The sequence below is a fragment of the Megachile rotundata genome, chromosome 16 (genome assembly GCF_050947335.1).
Source record: "Megachile rotundata isolate GNS110a chromosome 16, iyMegRotu1, whole genome shotgun sequence".
In the NCBI taxonomy this organism is placed as follows: Eukaryota; Metazoa; Arthropoda; class Insecta; order Hymenoptera; family Megachilidae; genus Megachile; species Megachile rotundata.
The window spans coordinates 13,878,062-13,899,078 of record NC_134998.1 but is presented as its reverse complement, the minus strand read 5'-3'; the positions used below and the strand labels follow the sequence as shown (position 1 = coordinate 13,899,078).

General features: G+C 40.2%; 1 protein-coding gene across 22 annotated transcripts; it reads left to right on the top strand.

Moving 5' to 3' along the window:
• Positions 1–266: 266 nt before the first annotated feature.
• On the top strand, positions 267–20,476 carry lap (phosphatidylinositol-binding clathrin assembly protein lap). 22 transcript variants are annotated; one of them, XM_076541462.1, is made up of 19 exons: positions 267–841; positions 5,738–5,880; positions 6,756–6,831; positions 7,437–7,451; positions 7,964–8,066; positions 8,159–8,367; positions 8,466–8,572; positions 8,663–8,704; positions 8,789–8,883; positions 10,237–10,405; positions 10,492–10,614; positions 10,688–10,817; positions 11,002–11,088; positions 11,672–12,388; positions 13,491–13,608; positions 13,690–13,798; positions 14,499–14,561; positions 15,287–15,544; positions 16,348–16,557. In XM_076541462.1, the coding sequence occupies exons 1-18, from the start codon at positions 712–714 to the stop codon at positions 15,533–15,535; spliced, it is 2,685 nt and encodes an 894-aa protein (XP_076397577.1). In that variant the 5' UTR covers positions 267–711; the 3' UTR covers positions 15,536–15,544; positions 16,348–16,557. The 22 variants fall into 22 exon arrangements, with proteins under 22 accessions (XP_076397577.1, XP_076397578.1, XP_076397579.1 ...); XM_076541463.1 differs by lacking the exon at positions 16,348–16,557 and adding an exon at positions 15,753–16,320; XM_076541464.1 differs by lacking the exon at positions 15,287–15,544 and having other exon boundaries at positions 7,440–7,451; positions 14,453–14,561; positions 16,348–20,476.
• The last annotated feature ends 541 nt before the right edge of the window (positions 20,477–21,017 follow it).

Below are 21,017 nucleotides of genomic sequence, written 5' to 3'. Positions count from 1 at the left end.
TATATAAAAGAATTCAACTCGTTCGTAACAGTTTAATTATCGATTTTAATTTGTTCCTAGAAATTGATGAAACGTTTGAAATGGTGCATACGCGATTAAAAAATGAAAGTCAATCACAGCGATATGCATTATTTGTAGAATAAAATATAAAAGTCGATTTAGCCTTAATTAAAAATGATTGGAAACAAGCTGTTAATATTGTATAAATGTTTATATTGACCAAGGCGGTATGACGTCAGAAATGGTGGGCCGTGTTTGCGGAGAAACTCGAGGATTGGCTGTCAGGAGTGATCGGTCCGGCGAAGGAGTAGGAGGTCCGGGTCGCCATTTTGGCAGGTTGCGAGAGCCTTCTGTCGTCACCGTGAGCTGAGCTGTCGTCCACCCTGCTTAGCCGTAAACGCGTGCGAGAGAGCTGTTCGGCTCGATCGAATCGCGATTTCGTAGACAGGCCGGTACCGGGAATTACGAAATCGATAGATCGAGAAGAACCGGCTGCGCGTCGTATTTTTCATTCGGTACTCGTTTAATCGCTCGATCGTTCGAGTGAGACATTTCGTCAGTTACCGCGAGTGGTGTGCGTGTGACACGTTAATCGTTATCAACGAGTCGAGGAACGATCGCTAGAAGTGTTAATACGTTAGAATCGGACGATCGAAGAGTACATCGAAGAGAGCTTGTAAAAAATTCGAGTGTGACAGAAGCAGCGACAGTATGGCGGGACAAACCATCAACGACAGACTATTGGCAGCGAGGCACAGTATCGCCGGGCAGGGCCTTGCCAAATCCGTGTGTAAAGCTACAACCGAGGAGATGATAGGTCCGAAAAAGAAACATCTCGAATGTGAGTAGACGTTGTTATTCTATTTTATTTCTCCGCTTTCAATATACTTCCGCGTTTTTAATATTCCGTCCTTTCGACCAATTTCACCGTCCGTTGTTTTCAAAGGTAAAAGTGAGAGGATAGTTTGTCAGGATCGTTGCGAGACTATTGGTTCTTTTCCATAAACTCGTGAGAGAAAAGTACAATTTTATTAGTTGTCTCTTAGAAGTTCGAACAAATCGCTTTGTAGCATGCGTTTTATTTGCGGTGAAACTACTGCACGGTCTCAATTGACGTTTAAAAGGTAATATCGTTGGATTAGTTGGATCGAATGCGCGAAGCAGAGCCATACCTTTCATACTTTCTTACCCGTTACCCTTTAACGGGTTACTTTCCATTTCGAGATATTACACGAACGACGAAGGTGGTTCGAGCGACGGTTATAGGTGGTATATTTCGTACTGGCGCTTTCGTAGAAAAGTAAATTCACGAGAATCCGAGAGTTCTTAAGAATTGATCGGGTGGCGCGGAAAGGAGGGCAAAAATTTCACGATGTTACGACTGTTTCGTGGCATTACGTTGTATCTTACGAAGTAAGTAAAGAATCAGCATACGTCATGAAAAAATGTCAAATTATATTGCATAATTAATAAGTATTTCGTTACGTCGAGGATAATAGTAACAATTTATCCTTTGAAAGAATGGAATTTTCGTAAGAAAACGAAATCGTTATCTTCGCGAGCAAAACGCGAGCAAATGCACACGACAGTACGTATCGATTTCACAGCTCACCGACAAAGCACCTGCCGTCACGTTACATATCGGTCATTACAATTATATTACAACACACACGGTTCTTGTCGATAATTAAAACAGTTTGCATCGAAATCGATCATTTTCTTCCATAGAGTTCGAAAAGTTGTCGAAATTGTATCGATCATTTTCTTTAGTCCCGATTTCATCGTTAATTCTAATTAAGTAACGGTGAAAGTTTTTGTATCAGCGGATAGCAGTGATAAACGATGTTTCACGCGAAAGTAATTCCTTAAAGTTTGCCGTGACTGTACGAGCTGGTTGTTACCATATTATCGGTTCACGAACGCCTGTTACGGACGCGTTAAAGTCAAAATTTGTTTGCGACGACATTCGTCGAATACGAAGAAAAAAAAATGATGAAGCATGTTCGAATATATATATATATATATATATAGGTACATAATTATGGAGTTGGCGTGTATATTGTATATCGTATAATCCTTATCGCTTTCGTATCCGTTACCATGTTCACGGTTAGCAGCGATACGCGAAGAGCAAGGAAATTTGAAAATTGTTCGTTTAACTGTCGGTAAATCGATCTCGTTTCTAGCCGACTATCATTAACCAGTAATATTACCGAAATTATAATAATCGGAATTTTTCAAATTATAAGGCGCAAAAGGTCAATATCAGATTTATGTCGGTCACTTTCGTACAGTCTTTCGTTTTAAATTGAATCTATTAATCGAACGTTGTTTGTTACCGATGGCGCAAAAACTCGATTATCGACGGGCAAAAAAGTTGTTATCCGAATGATAGGAAACCGCACGAGTTCCTCACGATTATCGATTTCACTGTCGCATGGTTGCATCAAGGTTTATAGGTATATGCGTAGGTGCTGTGACCTGTATCTATTTCAATTTAAAAGTCCACCCTGATTAAAGAGTGTAGCGTGTCCGGTCTTTGCACCTTTCAGTTATATCGAATCATTTTCAATTGTTCCATTTGATCCGATCGTTGAAAAATCACGTCGAATCTAGTACTTATATAGTTATCTAGTAGAAAATAAAATTTCTTCAAATCGTTTCGTTTTAGCGAAGCGAAACAGAAGTTGGTCTTTCTTCCGATCTACTAACGCGTTAAAACTAACGTAATAGTAATTACTCTGATACTCGGAAACAGTTTTAGAATATATTAGCGATCTTTCGATATATCGACAATCTATATAACGTCGTTGGGCGTTTTACGCGTTTTCATCGTAATTTCTTAGTGTCTCGTTACGTAGGTCGAGAGCAACCCGGTTCGTGGTAAGTTATTCGCGTAGAATAACTCGTACATATAGAAAACGTGTAGACTTTATACGAGCGAACGAGCGAACGAGTGAACGGTCGAGTTTACCGACGAAGAGAAGTGAAAAGTTGGAAGCGCGAAACAGAAAGAATTGAATGTCGAATCGCGAGGAAGACGATAAGGTGGAAAGGAGATGGCGAGGATCAGGAAAGATAGAATCGATCGGGTAATCGAGAACGGTCGATTCGAAGCGTAGGAATTTCGCACATGCCCACTACGCGCGAATCCTCTTCCAGAGCGTAGCTTTCGTTCCGAGATTCTGTGTATCGATCGTTCGTACACTTGATTCCCAGCCGATGACCTCGTGATCGTTCTTGATTCTTGCTTATTCGGGGGTCACCTCGATGGATGATCACATGTCATTCTAAAAATAAAACCGTAGACCGTCTGAGGTGGTGAAGTTTGGCGAGATGAAAAGTCGGACTCGACTCGAGTCGACTCGGCTCGGAAAAAATCGGACGGTTTCGGGCAAGAATCCGAAATCCGAATCGTTCGTCGAGAACGATACACTCGAAAAGGAATATAACCAGATTCGATTTCGCGGATATTCGACATACGAGGATATTTGCGCATCCTTGCTAACTTTCTATACGATCTTCGATGGAAGGTTACGCGTATTTCTGGATTTCTTCGAACTCGGGTGCTTTCACTGAAATCTTTCAACAATAAATACGCGCATACTCGTATGAGCGGGTTGATCGCTTTTCCATCCAGCGTTCGAAATAGTTTTCCCGACGTTCAGTGACTCCTCTGACGAATTCGTTGATCGTCGATACGTAATCGTTGTATTTAACGCGTAAACGCGCGGCATACAAAACACCTGTAATACGAATGTCTATTCCGAGACTCATCGAATCGTGCAATTTGTTCAGCTACATAATTGAGCGCGGCCATTGCACGGATGAATCACGTCCAAGATTTTCATGGTATTCGTTCCTATCGATGTAGCTCGTTTCCTGTGCCTTCTTCGCACGGTTCTTTTTCTTCTTTCTCTTGATAATCGTTGTCCTTCGGCCTGTTCCATTTTAGACCCCTGCCATCACTCGATTCGATTGGATGTTGTGGTTACATCGGGTTGCGCAGGTATTGCTGCATTTTTACGTAACGGAATACAATTGTCGCGACAATATTATTTTACATTGTTAAATCGTTGTAAATTGTTTTCTTCCCCCCCTCAAGTTAAAGCTGAATTTTAAACATAAACGAAAAAGCTATCGTTCCATTCGATTGTCCTGACGATACAATTAAAATTCGATCCGGTAGCAGGTGAAAATATCGATAAAACGTTTTGCGATTCGCAAAAGTTCTTTTTGATAATCCGTGCTTGTTGCAGCTATCGTCTTACCAAAACACGTTATCGGTGACGCCCCCCGTTCGAGTCTGGCCTCGGGAGGAACATCTCAGCGTGCACACACCCCTTTCAACTTTCAGATAATTTCGATAACGGATTGATTGCGTTCTTTTACGTTCTACATAGCATATTTCACATTCCGTTTCTTATTGTTCTTCGTCGCGAGTATTCGATTCGTCGATTTTCTTCCGCTTAAGTAGACAAACCGTTCTAAACGCGTTAAACTGCGTCGTTGTTTATTTATAAAAATAAATATAGAAAAGGAGGGACGGTATGCGAGTGTCGACTTTATCGATTTTATTGGAAGCCATATTTGCGTAAAGCTACTTTCCGAATATCTGGAAGGTCTCGTAATTAGAATCGTATTTCGTGGCTACTTAAATATATTTTTCTACTATTTTTCTTACTAAGTAAAATCCTACCTTTCCTATTTTCGATAAGTTTCTATAAGTGTCTACTATTCAACGAGTGTACTGTTCTACTATTTAATAAGTCGATAAGCTTCCGTTGGTACGATCGCTCGGCGCGGTAGTTGGTAGGTAATTTTTTTGTTCGAACGGCAAGTTCGCTTTGAAAGCAAGGATCGCGAGGTGACCTTGGTAAAGGGCACCTCCTCGACTATTGATTTTCTCGAAGAGAGAGCAGCACGGCTTCGTTAAACCGGTGGCGGAAACGCATCGAACTGCGTGTCTAATCTTGCACTTTTCTTACCTTTTATAAATAGAAGGGCACTAGTGAACGAGACACGACTTTGTCGAGTTTGCTCGCTCGCGTTCGCTAGTACATTATTAGAAGAGGAAGCGTGCGCGACAAGGTCGAGCGATCTCTAAAATCTTTTGGCAACGAGTATGACACACGACGGGAGCTTTCTTCTCTCGGAATAAATAGCCGCTTTCAGAATATACATATGTAACGATAGGAAAGAAGAAACGGTCATTGGTATATCTATTGGTTGATTTTGGTAAACGACTGATCGAATACGCGATCGTTACCGTTTGGAATGGCACAGTTACAGCGCGGTTGTTTTCTTCGGGTATTCGTCGGTGTCGAGGGATCGGCATTTCGTCTAGCGCCGTATACGCGGTAGCGAAGTAGAATCGTAAGGTTGTCGCTTTGCTCTTTCAATTAGGGATCATTACGGTTTTCATCGCCGGCTGCTCTAGACGTATCAATGATGGATGCGGTAAAAACAACGCGTATCTCTTAGTCGTTGTTTCAACGCGGACAAGAAAGAAACCGATAAAGTTCCGTCCCGTCCAAATGCGCGTACCAGAATTTTATTGCGAACGGCCTCCGAAACCGATAACTACTAGTATTTATTGCCACTCCGAACACCCGGCGAACAATGAGAAGGTTTATACGGACTTTTATCTTTTTGCGAGAAATAAAATGATCCGGTAAATTTATTTCTTTAGAAGAATGATTCTTTAAATTAAAATAAAAATACCTTTTATTTTCAGATTTGGTACGATGCACGAACGAACCGAACGTGTCGGTACCTCAACTAGCGAATTTGCTGATAGAACGGTCACAGAACACGAACTGGACAGTGGTTTTCAAAGCTTTGATCACGGTCCACCATATACTTTGTTATGGCAACGAGGTAAATCTCTGTCTGCGATGCAGAATAGTATCGTTAAGTATCGATAAGCGCTTCTTGTCGAGACAAAGTACCTTTTTTCTTTTTACATCCGAACGAACAACGAGTCGGGAATTAAAACGGATTCGATTAAAAGGCAACTACCGAGGACCGACGATACTTTCCGACGATTCTTGACCGACGATTCCGATTAATTGCTTCTTTACGGTAATTGTTTGTCGTATCTCTGCGGCGTGCTGCAAAAAGTTCAACTTATTTATTCCGTTGATTCGACGGTTAAACGTTAGTAGATCTTTTGGGCTTGATAAAAAGGCGAAAAATCTCGTTGTATTGTGTATTGTGCGTTCCGAGTAGACGAATATTTTCGCGTTATGTCGTCGCGTACTGCCAGACAATCTGCTTTTTCGTTCCTCTAATGGCGATTTCTTTCACGGTAAATCGCAGCGATTCGCGTAACTTACCTATAGTATTATTTACATTCGTTCAGAGGTCATCTAACTCATTTCGGTTGAGCGACGAATCGAAGAGGGGAAGTGTCGTCGCCCTTGCCAGTCGCCTGTGCGCGAATGTGCATGGGATCGAATAGCACGAGTCCGTGGCCAGAGTCTAACATTTGCGGTTTGCACATGCGATTCGATAGAACACCGACTCTAACATGCTTATTTCCGCGCACGGATTTACCACGCCCCACTAATAACGATTACGATTCGAATCGAAATATAATTCGAATTATATTTTCCATTTATATTTCTATATTTTCTATACTTATGTATCGGGCTTAAAATACGACCGATCGAAGCAGGAAGAAGGAACGTATAAGCGACGATTGTTTGGAAGAAACGTCGATTAACGTGTTGCGAATGTATTTTTTGTTGCAGAGGTTTACGCAGTACCTGGCGTCCAGCAACAGCACGTTTCAGCTCAGTAATTTTCTCGATAAAAGCGGCGTGCAAGGTGATCAAATTGTTTAAAAGTTCCGACGAGTGGTTCAATTAGATAACCAGTATCGAACAGGGCATTTAGAAATCGTGATAAACAGTTTTGGTTGTCTGATCGAACCTCTATCCAAATATGTAGCATGAAAATTTTAACTTTATTCTTGTCGTTTTGCTTTTTTCGCTTATTAACGATGTCGATGAGAAACGTAATGTTCAATTATTTCGAGTAGAGTACACGCACGCGAGCACAACTACACGACTGTCTCGTTCGAATTAATAATAATGTAATAATTAATCGAATTAACACGGATTCCGGTTCGTTACGCACCGACGCACTCTTATCGATTAACTTTATGTAACCAATAATAGTTTTTACTGGTTTATTTGAAAAATCTGAAAAATCTGAAAAATCTGAAAAATCTGAAAAATCTGGTTGTATATGGGGTTCAAGAGAAAGTAGTTATACGAATGTTCGTCATAATATCTTCTTTCGAATCAAAATTATTTATTTTTTCTTCAAGTATTTCCTGACTAACTTCCTAGCATCCTGCAGCTATCTGTATCTGGCCTATGTCTATCATTTACTAACATGGAACTAATTTTTTCTGTATTTGGGCACAGCAGGAGCACGCATCGGTGAGTCAATATTCCATTATTTCCTTGTTATCTTGATATCTTTCGTTGATCATTTTTTTTCTCTTCGGACATTTTCGAAAATATCCAAATGTTATAATTGGGGATTTATAATTGCAACGAAATCGATACCATCGCTTGCTTTCTCTCTGTATACGCGACGCAGAGTTCTCGCGAGAAAGACCGAGACGAATCTTCCTTTACTTTTCTATACAAATTTTCTATGTGTGTGTGTGTATAGTGCACGCGCTTTTCACCTTTAAATTCGAAGCGTGTTATTAATACTGGCAATTCTAACAAGAGCACACCACCTACGCTGTATTCTGCATACTTCTGAATACTTGCACACCTGCATTTCTTTAATGTTTCTTCTCGGTTTCACCTATGCAATCTAACCACACTCGAATGTTCTTTCTTTTTTTCCTTCGAATTACCTTGTCGAGATATTGTATATTACTTAATGCGCGCGAACAAGAAAAGCCTTAAACAAATAATCATAATTGTTTGCTTATTAGGTTATGACATGTCACCGTTTATTCGAAGATACGCGAAATATCTGAACGAGAAGGCTCTTTCCTACAGAACGGTAGCGTTTGATTTCTGCAAAGTGAAAAGAGGGTTAGTATCTATCCCCTAATAATATTCTTTCTGTGTACATGTATTCCCAGTTGAAAAGTCATCGATCTAACTTGTTCAAAACGATGTTTCAGAAAAGATGATCGCACTCTGCGCACAATGAATGCCGAGAAATTATTGAAAACCTTACCGGTTCTGCAGGCACAATTGGACGCGTTACTCGAATTCGACTGTACCGCTAATGACCTTACAAACGGCGTTATAAACATGGCTTTCATGCTCCTTTTTCGAGATCTGATTCGACTATTCGCTTGCTACAACGATGGCATTATTAATTTACTAGGTACGGTATCTACGCTATTCTTTTATGTTTTACGACTTTTAACGACTTTTAACGACTTTTAACGACTTCAACTTAATCTGTGTTTTACCGAATTTTAGAAAAATATTTTGATATGAATAAAAAGCAATGCCGCGAGGCTTTGGATTTGTACAAAAAGTTCCTGATACGAATGGATCGGGTCGGCGAATTCCTGAAAGTTGCCGAGGTCGGTTCAAGCTATTCTTCTACTAAAAATCGGACCTAACGCGTAAGTCTCGTGCGTGTTATCTCGGAAACTAACTTTATTATTTTACAGAATGTCGGTATCGATAAGGGGGATATACCTGATCTAACAAAGGTAATATTAATTAATCGTTAACCCGATATCGATACAGATTGTTTCGCGTTCGATTAAATGTTCGAAGACGAACGTTATTTTCAGGCTCCGAGTAGCCTGTTGGATGCGTTAGAGCAACACCTCGCTTCGTTAGAAGGAAAGAAGGGCTCCGCAGCGAACACTCCAACGCAGTCGGCAAGGTATTTCGTTTATAATTCATTCGGATACTTGACATTAACTGATTTCAACAAATATTTTGCGATATATTTATTAGCAAAAGTATATGTTTTAAACGGTTTAAAGACGAGATATTTTCGAGCGGGAACAATCCATCGATAGATATTTCTGTCGCGTTTCGAGGAACATCGTTCTTACGTTAATTCATATAAATTAGACATCCCATCAGACTTTTTCCTTTGCTACTATATACTATTCTACTACGAATTCTACATATACAAAAATACAAATCCCACTTTTCATCCAACCGACACTCATACTATTTCCTCGCAAAATGTTTTGTAAATTTTAAGGTGGAAGGTAATACCGATATTTATTTTTTCTTGCTTGAAAACATACGCTTTTTCACGCAGAATTCTCGATCCTCCCCCTATTTTTCTTCGATTCGCAATTTTCTTTCGCAATTTATAGTCTTTCGCAGTTTATGAGTGTGTTTAGTACTAGAATTCGTTGCTTTTATGATTTCTAGATACAAATTCGAGCATTTCGAGCTTTCCTTTAAGCCTTAACAAACTATATATGTTCGCTGAAATTTCACTCGCCTTTAACGTTCGAACCGTTATGTTTTATTAAAAACTTTTTATTTACGCGTTATCGCTAATTATTCTATAGAATATTTTAACGTTAGTTTCGTTTCTCTCTTTAATTTTCTGTAATTCATGGCACCAGCGTCCCGTTCTATGTGTTTTTCATCAAATATTTCATGAAATATTCACGATTTTAATTCTAATCCGTAACGAAAATTTTCTTACGATTATCGTACGAAGATCGTGAAACGTTGCACACTTTATTTCTAGTCTTTTCGAAATGTTGCGATTAGAGCTAGGCGATGATTCTTTCTTGCACATACATTGGACTTGTACATATTGTAAGTGTGCGTGCGTGCAAGTAAGTGTGTTCGTAGCAGTAGCAAACGAGAAAGTAAATGCTTTTCTTTCCTTTCAATTGTTATACATATTAGGTAGTTTACGTTCAAGTAATTGCTTATGCGATTATGCGAGTAAAGAATCTGCAAGCGAAGAAAAAGGCAGTCTGCGATAAAGGATGCTAGCGTTACGCATGCGCGTGTACGTGTGACGCGAGCGCGTATGGATGACCACTGTGTAGTTGAACTTTTTTACACATCGTTTATATCTTTATACGTACTACACTGGTTTCTTTGTTTGTTTGTTTGTCTTCTCCTTTGTTTTCAATAATCGTTCCTTTTCTTTCCTATGGCCACACTTGTCTACGCTGAAAAACGGCTTCTCCTCCTTTCCTCTATGAATCCACTGTTCCATCGACACGCATCCATCGCCCAATCATTACCCGAGCAGCAATAGAACGAATGTAAAGTCGGGAGTGTCCGCCCTGTCTTCCACCAGTACTGCGTTTGGAACAGCAGCGAGTAACAATCGCCTCGACCATGCCGGCAATGGACATATCGATGAAGCGTTGCGGCAGCAAGCTCTCGCGGAAGAGGAAGCTGCTATGAATCAATACAAGGTACTACTACTACTACTACTACTACGTCTTAAAGCGTATCCGTGTAAATAGGACCGTGTAAATAGGATCGGTTGGACAATTTTCAGGCAAAAGTGCAATCTCCGTCGGGTGGTCCCAGTACGAATCCATTCCTCAGTTCACCGACGAATAACGCTAACCAGCCGATCGTAGATCTGTTTGGTGCACCATCGGCGACAGCCGAGAGTCAGGTAGGCAGAGAATTTTCGCGTTATACTTTTACTCGGGCCAATTAACTCGATGGATCGTTTTCGATGCTTTCAGTCGCAAAAAGCTTCGGACGATCTGCTCCAGTTGGCAGGCAATCCTTTCGCGGATATGTTTGGTGCGCCACAACCTGCAGCTGTCCCAACCACACAAGCGCAAAACAATATGTGGATGACTAACGGTAACGGTAAATATAATTATTCTTGTTTTTTCTTGTTTCTTTTTTCTTTTCTTTTTCAGTCTTTTTCTTTCTTTTTCTTTCTTTTCCGTTCCGTTAATTTAAACACGTGTCAGATTTTCTTTAATTCTCTAATCATTGTCACCGTTCTGTTCTGTTCTATTATCTGTTTGTTTTTATTTTTGGTTCGTAGGTTTTGCCGCAGTGCCTCCAGCAAATAATAACTTTGTTACAGATAACAGTTTCTCTTCCGTATTTGGCAATCAAGACTCCCAATCCGGTGAGTACTCGATTAGTTTTCTCTTCGGGAGAGGATTATTTTTTATTCTTGCACTCGTTAGGTCAACTATCGCACCGTTTCCTTTTCTTCACCGTCACCTTATACATGTACATATTCATACATTTTTCATTGCGAATAAACTTTCGCTTCAAATTTTCTCCGATATTTCTGCATCTTAACAAAATTTCTAGAACCGTAGATGATGCCTGTGCAAGTTAATTTTTCGATATTGTCCCGTCAAATTTCAAGAATATAATCGAACCTACTAGAAGAAAATTTCACTTTACGCGCAAAGTCGAAGAAAGAAATCTCGATTAACTTGTCGCGTAGCAGAGTCGATCGCTAATATCCTAAGAATCGTGGTTGATTCGCTTAACGGATTAACGGATTAACGAGAAATTCCGAGCTCGCCTTGTTAAGCTGAACGGAAGCGACGCGGAAAGTTACAACGACGTTTCTTAGCAGCGTTTCGTATATTTTCATCGGGTCGATACGGGGGCAGGACAATAACTGCGAGGCATCCCTACTCGAACGCAACTAATCGAGCGTAAAGCTAACCGATGCACCTTAATTTCTGCGCAAGCTGGTGCTCCAGGAACAGCGGGATCCGTATCGAACCCTTTCATGTCCGACTTCCCTTCCCTCGGTTCCCAGCCAACGCAATCAAACGCAGCCGCTTTTGGTCTCTTCGAGCAGGGTGCCGCGAACGTCGCCACCGCCGTGCCCGGTGGCGAGAGTCAGCAACAAGCGCAGACTGGAGACCTGTTCAGTGCTGGCGGTCAGGCAGATCTCTTTGGGAGCGACTCTGCAGTGCTCAAGACCGCGGATGGAGGAGCCGCCGGGGATGCTGGCACCGAGACGGCATCCTCCGCGACCGTAACCTCCGGTAAGTCCACTGCCACGCCGCCTCCCAGACCGCCGCCTCCCGCGACAGCGGTGAACGGTGCTACGCCAAGATCAGCATCTCCCACTGCGACAGGAGCGGCGGTTGGCAAATCTGCTCCAGCGACGTCCAACACCGCCGCCGCTCCCGGCAAAAGCGCTTTCGATGATTTAAACGATAGCATTCGTATGGCACTGGGCGGGTCTCCGTCTCGACCGGCACCCGTCGCTCAACAACTCCCGACCGCGCAACAAGCACAGCAGCAACCTCTGCAACAGGGTTTCGGCATGTTCGATATGGCCGCCAATATGCCTGCCACCGGGCAGCCTGTTATGCCTGGTGGCCCAATGGCCGGCTACGGTATACCTACTCAAGTCCCGGCAGGGTACGGTTCCCCGGCAAAGCAACCGATTTCAGGTGACGGGAATGTATAGATGATTCTGCTGTTTGCATGCCAGGGGAATCAGTGATGCTTCCGCCGAAACTGATGGGCTACATACTCTCGTGGCCGCAAACTGCCTTTGCACGACCTTCTCTACAGCCTTTAGCGAGACGATGTAGCGATAACTGGAGCGACGCGTAATCTCGCTGTACGATTCGATTTTTTTGGAATCGCAAAGCGTTATATAGCGGCGGTACAGCGAGACTGCGCCACAACGAGAACTTACCGTACGTTAATTGCGCACGATTCTACGTACGATCGTGTACGTTGCTCGTTTCTAATATTTATCGAAAAAGAATGTGGCAGTAAAAATTTGTTAGTCGTAGCGAGGCGAAATAAGCTTTGCCGGTAACGATGATCGAAAGCTTTCGATTCACGTGCGTGGAAGAAGCGCGGAAGGAAGTAAAATAGAAATTGCCACTAAAGTATGTGCTCACGATTGTACAGCATCAGTGATTCGCGTTTATTTTCTGTTCGTAACGTAAATTACTATCGAATGTAGGTAGGGGATTGGGTATGGTTAATAAAGTTGGCGTGCTTGCATGTATGTCTGTTGCTATTCAAACGAATTTCAACTCGTTTAGTTCCATCGGTTATCATTGCTATGTATACGTAACTCGTTAAAGAGGAATTCTCATAGTAATGCAAATTGCGTTAACAACTATAATTTATTATACACGTATCTACACTTTTGTACACTCGCTATGTTCAAAAGCATGGCTTTTTCTTATGAAAATTTCTTGCCTCGTAGACGATCGTAGTGTACGCAGTTAATATGTATTTTTAATTTTGCTTCGATCGACGCGACTGTTGTCGTCGATGCAATTTTGCTCGTTCTCAGCGAGAAATAGTATTAGGACTAGAATGAATTTTAGTTAAAATCCATGCTTTTATCGAGTCTCGGAGTTTTATTCTTCGCGTATGTATGATATATTACGTATAAAGAAAAAGCGCGTATTCGGATTTGGGTTTCGTCATTTGGGGGCTTTGGCTGATGTAGACGTTGCTTAGGTTTTGACGGTTTGGGCACGATCCTGTTACCTGTCAGCGTAGCTGGAGATAATAATATTTCTACAGCAGGGCAACAGCAGAATGCAGCATCCACGGGGAAAGTTTTGACCGGAGATTTAGATAGCAGCCTTGCTAGCCTTGCCCAGAATTTGACTATCAATAAAAGTGCGCAGCAGCAGGTGAAGTAAGTGAGAATTTTGACAACGTTCCAGGTGATTGCGCGCCATCAACATACCGAAATAACTGTGTATAATAATGTTTGTAGGGGTATACAGTGGAATTCGCCTAAAAACGCTGCGAAAACCAGAGGCCCAGCCGGTGGATGGACACCGCAACCGATGGCGGCAACAACCGGTGCTGGTTACCGCCCAATGGTGAGTTCGGATCGTTAAGCCGATCATTTCTTTCGGCACTGAACTGTTATTAGCACGTTGGTTTTGATCGTTATCGCACTATCTCTTACAGTAATAAGATATTACCTCTAGCGTATAGTGTTTATCATCGTTATTATTTACCTCTGATACGTGTCGGTACTTTATCTACCCTGATCACGCAACGCAACGCAACGCAACGATTAAAGCATGTTACTCCTAATTTGACAGTACCACCCTCCGCTACGAATAGTTATCGTCCTTTCCGTAATCGCGGTAAAGAAAAATTGTTTCGCTCGAAACGAACGTAAACGACTTATAGGAGGCAAACGAGCAAGTTGACGGGTCTAGAGTTATATACTTTTGTGGCTAGAGTTTAGTCGTAGCATCGGCACGCTTGCTTCATTGCCCATTAAGCTTACACGTTACAACGATATAACTTACATTTTCACTCCTTCTAATACTTGGATGCACTCGGCTCCGTAATGACGTTGCACAATCGTTGCATTATGTATGAAATTTTTCGCCGGAATGTCCCTTCGAATAGAGGAAATTATGAAATAACATGTAAAGTTTCGACTAGACGGATTCGAATAGACGGTACATTAGGATAAACGAATACTGTAGGGTATACACGAAAGATCCTCGTACACTTAGTTGTACAACGCATGCATGGCGTCTGGCATGCTACCGGCTGTTGCAGGGTCAAGGAATGACGCAACTTCCTCCGTCTACCTTGGGCTTCCCTCCCCACACCGCACCATTGGTAAGTTACATTTTGTACAAAGACAATTTACGAGCGAAACGAACCTGTTGCATAATCGAAGGTTCGATTTCGTATCTCGGTGTGCGTATAACGAGTATTGTTACTAACTTGTTTTTGGCAATAAACGAGAACGGAACGTTGTTCGAGTGTTCTAACCAAATAATAAATTCGACAAATTTCTATTCGGTTCGAATTCGCTAGCTAACCGACTGCCAATTCGGTTAGTGACAAATAACAGTATTATTTCTATTGTCATGGCATATCTTTGTTTCCTGCTTTTGCATATAATCTCTATATGTGATGCACACGTGTATTTAACACATAGTAGTCCTTCTAGTTGTCTATTAGAAACTGTTTGTATGTTTTCCGATACAAACTCTTGATAAATGTCTGTTTCGTTGAATGGACTTCGGGTTATAGCGGTTCTCTTTCTACGATAGAACCGCTTGTAAATATATTGGTCGCGACGCTTTCCTTTATACGTATGTATGTATATCCGGTATCGATTTGCAAGCATTTGGTATTAGACGGAATTGCGGTGTACGATACAACGGGCACAGAGTAGAGAAAAATTGAGCGAGCAAAATTCCGAAAAATTCCGAACGATCGTTTGTCGGGAACGAAATAACGTCGAGGAAGAAAAGTTGGAAACAGTTGGACTCGAAATGGTGTACGTTCTACGAGTACAGGCTGGATCTGATTGGACGGGTTTCTGGTGTCCCTAGGGAATGCAAGGTGTTCCGATGGGAATGCAAGGCATGCAGGGCATGAGGCCGATGATGAGTACAATGGCTGGTGGTCCTGGTGGCATGATGGTTGCAGGAGGAGCTGCGCCAGTGATGATGCCTAACGCGAATCCCATGATGGGAGCTAATCTACAGCAACAACAGCAACCTCAACAGCATCAACAACCTCAAGCTGCTACGCAGCCGCAAAACAATCAAGTCCAACTTGATCCTTTTGGTGCTCTGTGAAGAGATTAGGTATCTATTTGCTTATCCTTCGCATCGAACAAACGATCAGTGACGAAACTCTACGGACTCGTTCGACTATAAAAAGAATAAAAGTTGCATCGGATATATTCGGTTTCGCCACTGTTCTATGGTTTTTACGAGTTGCCGCTCTTTGAGAAAACAGTTTGCGAGTGAAAAGATACTAATGCACAGTCGTTCAAGTTATGCTCTCTTTCAGTTGCGAAGATAATTAAAGAAAGAAGAAACTGCACAGTCAAAGATGATCTTGCGCGGAAACTTGATTTAAAGATAACCAAACGATACAGCGTATATTTTAACATATTGTAATTAACGATATTCGTGTATTCTCGTGATTAATATGGAACACTGCATGCTCTTATGGATTGGTTCGTCGATTGTTTCGGATTCTTTTTTAATAATCTCGTTCTATCTAAACAGTTTTTCTTTACGGATAAGTATTCGTCGAAGAGGGACGAATACTATCGAAACGAGACAACTTTCGATAAAGGTACCGTGTCCATCGGCCAGAGTTTTCTTCTATGCAAAATACGTATCTTCTAACAACGCACTGTTTCCTACAAAATTCAGTTCGTAACCTCTAAATAGGCTTTCTCGCTAACAGCACCGATTTCTAACGAACCTCGTTTACCTGCACTTGGAATATAAGTTTCTATTTGATCATGCAAGGTATCGAAACGTGAGAAACCGTTCGATTCGCTGTTCGAAACGAGAAGAAACGCTTTAAAAGAATGCACTGCACGTTGATCAGCGAAGATGGCTCTGGTTAAAAATAAGTTTTTTGTTTTTTTTAGGAATTCGGATTGGAATCGAGCGGACGAAGCACCAATTCTGTAAATATCGTGTAATATGCCTAGAAAATGTGCCCCGCTTATTCTCGTTATTCAGCGTCATCCGCCATGACCCGTCCCCGGAGATTCGTCGAAAAGAAAGTAATCTACCTGGATCGACGGCGTCGACGAATTCTCGTAAACATATTTCTACCGCTGATCGAATATGATCGAATATGATCGAATATGATCAAATATGATCGAATATAATCGCATATACGGGTTTTCTCAGTTTACGGCGGTTGCCTTACCGAGATACGCGTGTAGTCTCAGTGTATACAGTTCTACGAAGCGACTATAAATAGAGAGTTTATAGACAAGTTACACAGATGAGCCGTATTGCGTTTAGAATTCCATGAACGCGTGGATGCAACTATTCCGTAAGAGTTGACTGTGATAGTACTGCATTGACACTGTAGCGTTTTCCAGTAATTCTCGCCCGAAGAATATACTGGCTAAATATGACAGAAATTGAAATTGTATGTGCGCGCACGTGTGCATGTGTTCGTATGCGTCAGTGAAGAGTCGTTACGTAGCAGAAGTAGAGAGTTTCATATAGTTCCACAAAAGCTTTATTCTGGAAGATGCATCGAGTGAAGAAGTATCGTCTCTCTGTGCTGAGAGAACACGTCAATCGGTTTCGTCATGATTCTAAACGTACATACGTCAAAAAAATTATATATAGTTGGCTGATGCATGATGTATCCATAGTAATGTAATACATATTGAATATCACGTATGCACGTGTACGTACGCGTCATTTGTATATGTGTATACGTGTATTGTACCCAAATCCGCACGAAGAAGACAACGTTAAAGATTTAAAAATACCTAAATATATGTATATACGTATATATTATATATAAATATATATATATGTATATATATATATATATATAAATGTATATGTACATGGCGAAATACTAAATATGATGGCGCACCCTTGTCGCTCTTCGTTTCATTTTTCGTACTATCTTCATTTCGACTCAGGGCGCTGAAGCAGTTATGATGTATCCGTTGTTAAAGTATTAAATACTGAATAATAATTATATATATATATATATATATATATGTATATATATATACATCTAAAAAAAAATGTATATATATATAAAGAGAGAGGGAGAGAGAGAGAGTGAAAGCGAGTGAGCGAAACAGTGGAGTGAATGTGCAGAGTGAATTGTTAGGTGGCCCAGCTAATGTTCTTTATCCGTATACCGTTCCGAACTGTCTTAATTAGGTAATTAAACGAACTATGTACACAAATTAAGGTTATGATACTCATACGATTAATTATGAATGTAATATGTGAGTCTACGATTCAGTATGGTACTATTAATATAGTCAATAATGACTGTTATAAGGTCTAATTCGGGATTCGTTTTGTCCCTCGGCGTGTGCAGCTACCTCCACGAATCTGCGCTATAGAATTACGAGGAACATGTATCTTTATTTCCGTCTAGAGTTTGCCAATCGAGAGGCTGCACGGAATCTTAGGTGGACAAATAAAATGTACCAGAATATTTTATTTTTCTCTCGACGAAACCATGTCTGATCACAATTTCTTACGATTGATTTGGGCAGTGTATCCGAAGTGAAAGAAAGGATTTCGTGTACGTAAACGCCAGAGAAACTGAAATAGGAGAACGAAATAGAAACGAGGAATGTTGATGAATCGCAATTGCTCGTAGTTGCCAGTTATTTCTTCATCGTTTTCGTATTTTCTCGTTACGAGTATCTTTTTCAAATTATTTCCAGTAATGTTTTAGGTAATGCAGAATTTTGATAAATCTTTGCAAAGTTTAAAGAAAACATTCCATTTAAAAGAAAACGTTGTTATTGGACCATTGAGTCTGTTAAAAAATTGATTTGTCGAGTGACAGTAATATCGGAAATCGACGTCAAGTTTTTCTTTCGATACTGCCAGATAATTCTCGGTACGAGGACGAATAGAATTTGTGCTGGTTACATGTACGCGCGGGAAGGAAATTCGAACGGAATCGAAGATAAAAGAAAGTATAAAAGATTGTTTGGTGTGTTGGACTGTCCGAAGAATCAGGGGTGTGCAAATTTCTTTCCCCATCGGACCATGAAAAAACATATTGGAAAAGGTACAAATTGTCGCGCGACAAACTTTCCGTAAACTAGTTAGCAACGGTAACAGTCTACAATTCTTTAAGCCTAATCTCTTCGTTAGATATTAACTTACAAATTTCAAATATTCTCCATTTTTCAGACGTTATTCTTTAAGATATTCGTGCACCCCTGGTACGAGTTCGTAACTGATTTACCATTGCGTGTCCTTGTATAATGCGATCATAGAAGTTGACGAGAACAACGGCTATAGAAAACTAGATCATAAATAACATGTTCAATTAACATCTATGAATCACGCGAGGAACTGGTCACCATTAAGTTTAAGAAAGTGTTTCTGTTGAATTGTTCGAAAAACAGTGCGTGGAAGTTCGATACGGTAAAACGTCGTTGGCCAGAATACTCGAGGTGGAAACAGATTTCAAACTACGTAAGGATGAATTTAAAGCTGAATTAATTAAGCTACTATTTTCTGTAAAGGTGCTGGACAAATAAAGTTTCGTGGATGATATACAACAAGATACAAAAGCTTCCTGCCAGTTACGCTCTTCGCTCTGTCTTAAAAGTAGACGCGCGTCTCGATAAATAATAATTTATAGCTTGACGGAAGCTTTTGAACCTCAGCGTATACGTAAAATATCAACGATCAATAAAGAAATGTCTAAAATATCTATTTCTGTAAATACCGTACACCGAAAAGACTATTCGATTCAACGCTAATTAATAAAGTTGGAATTAATGAGATCACGCTTCGCACAAATGATACATGGATAACGATAGAATCTTATTAATTCAGACTCGCCCAAGGTTATGTCTCAAGAGAAGAAAAGAATAGCAATGTGATGTCGTATCTCGAAATTGTAATTCTGTTCAAATTCGTGAACGGTGTCATTTTATCGCATCACAATTGTTATGTTCTGAAAGGGTTGCTTGAACGATTATGGATCTTGTCGAATGCTACACACAATTTGTTCGTGTAAACTTACTGGTGATCGAGTGTAACAGGACAATATATACACATACATATTCACATATTTTATCGAAAATTGTAGAGCAGTAGCAATCTATGTAACTCTCCCTTGTCGACTAGAGAAAGATAGCACGATATATTAGAGATAAAGAAAAAAAAGAAAGGAACGCTATATTAAATCTTTCGCCGACTAACCATTCAGTGCCGCGAAGCAACTTACTTTAGTAATTCGTTGTAATATTGGGCGAATCGAAGGCTATAGTTGATCGAAATTGAGCCATTTTATGTTTAAACGTTTCATTTCGGTTTGGCTGACTCGAATAATTAATTAATCGTTGTAAATGGTGTATTTTTCGGTCCTATAATCACAGTCAGTCGAAACGGAACAACGCGAAAGAAATTTTTAAATAGAAAATGACTTTTAAAAATATTTAACTCGTTGTTTATTTGACTGACCTGTCGTCATTGCTTTTATAGTGTACAGAGTTAACGCGAACACGAAAGATCCGTTCAATGTCGATGTAAATACGATGCATTTGATTAAACAAAATTGTACATAACAATTGTTTTCGATAAAAATTGTAGCTGCTGGTCGATCTGGTAGTTAATATTAATACAAAGCGAAGAAAAAGAGGTAATTAGAGGCACTGAATGCGTTACGAGCGTCGCCCTGGAACAACCTGTAAAATTGCGCTAGCGTTTAGCCAGAAATATTTTGTTTAACGAGGAAGTAACGAAAGATTGCTGGAGATTCGACTAAAGAGTCTCTAAAGATGGAGGAAATGTTATTTTTTCTGATTATCGATAACGAATCCTAGTAATGCCATATTTGTCTCATTTTCTGTTTCACGCGTGTACGAAAATTTTCTCGACGGAAGATGCGTACACCGGTAAAACATTAGTTGAGACGCTATTATTTACAATTACTTTGTATTAATTGTCATTGATATCATTATACGCTACGAATATGTTGTAATGATTATTGTGTAACACATGAATGGCGTTTAATAGAGTATTTATTGAAATTAACCGACGTGTCCGTACGTCTGCCACCATGCTTATCCGTTCTTTTTCTGATAAGGATACATTCCTATTCACGGTTCGATTAATTAACGATAACCATTGTCGTAACTAGGCAATAGACATGGTTGGACCTGAACTAACGAATTGCCGGTGGACCGGAAGAAATTTACAAATTTTTATTTTAGTTTAAGATGATGATACGTTAATAGATACTATTAATAAAATGAAAGGATAACATTTCTAGTTACGTCAATGAAGATTATCGAAACTAGATTAAATCGAAAAACCTTATCGTATAAATATACTTGAATTAACTTGAAAATTCGAATTTTCTTTAAGCCATTTTCTTTTCGTGTAAATTTCTGTCTTTAGGACAGAAATATTTTTTCGTATTCGAATAATCGCATTACTTTATACTTCCTATAGGAGGATAATATTTTTCGATAGTTTAGTTCTTTAACGAAAAGTATTGTTGTATTTTGAAAAAAAAAATGCTCGATAACTATTTCTGGAGATTCGGAAAAATCGATTTGAAAAAATGTTATAT

Coding starts and splice junctions, on each gene's coding strand:
- lap (XM_076541461.1), top strand. CDS start 712: ATGGCGGGACAAACCATCAACGACAGACTATTGGCAGCGAGGCACAGT. Junction 10,615..10,687: donor CGGCGACAGCCGAGAGTCAG/GTAGGCAGAGAA, acceptor CGATGCTTTCAG/TCGCAAAAAGCTTCGGACGA. Junction 10,818..11,001: donor GTGGATGACTAACGGTAACG/GTAAATATAATT, acceptor TTTGGTTCGTAG/GTTTTGCCGCAGTGCCTCCA.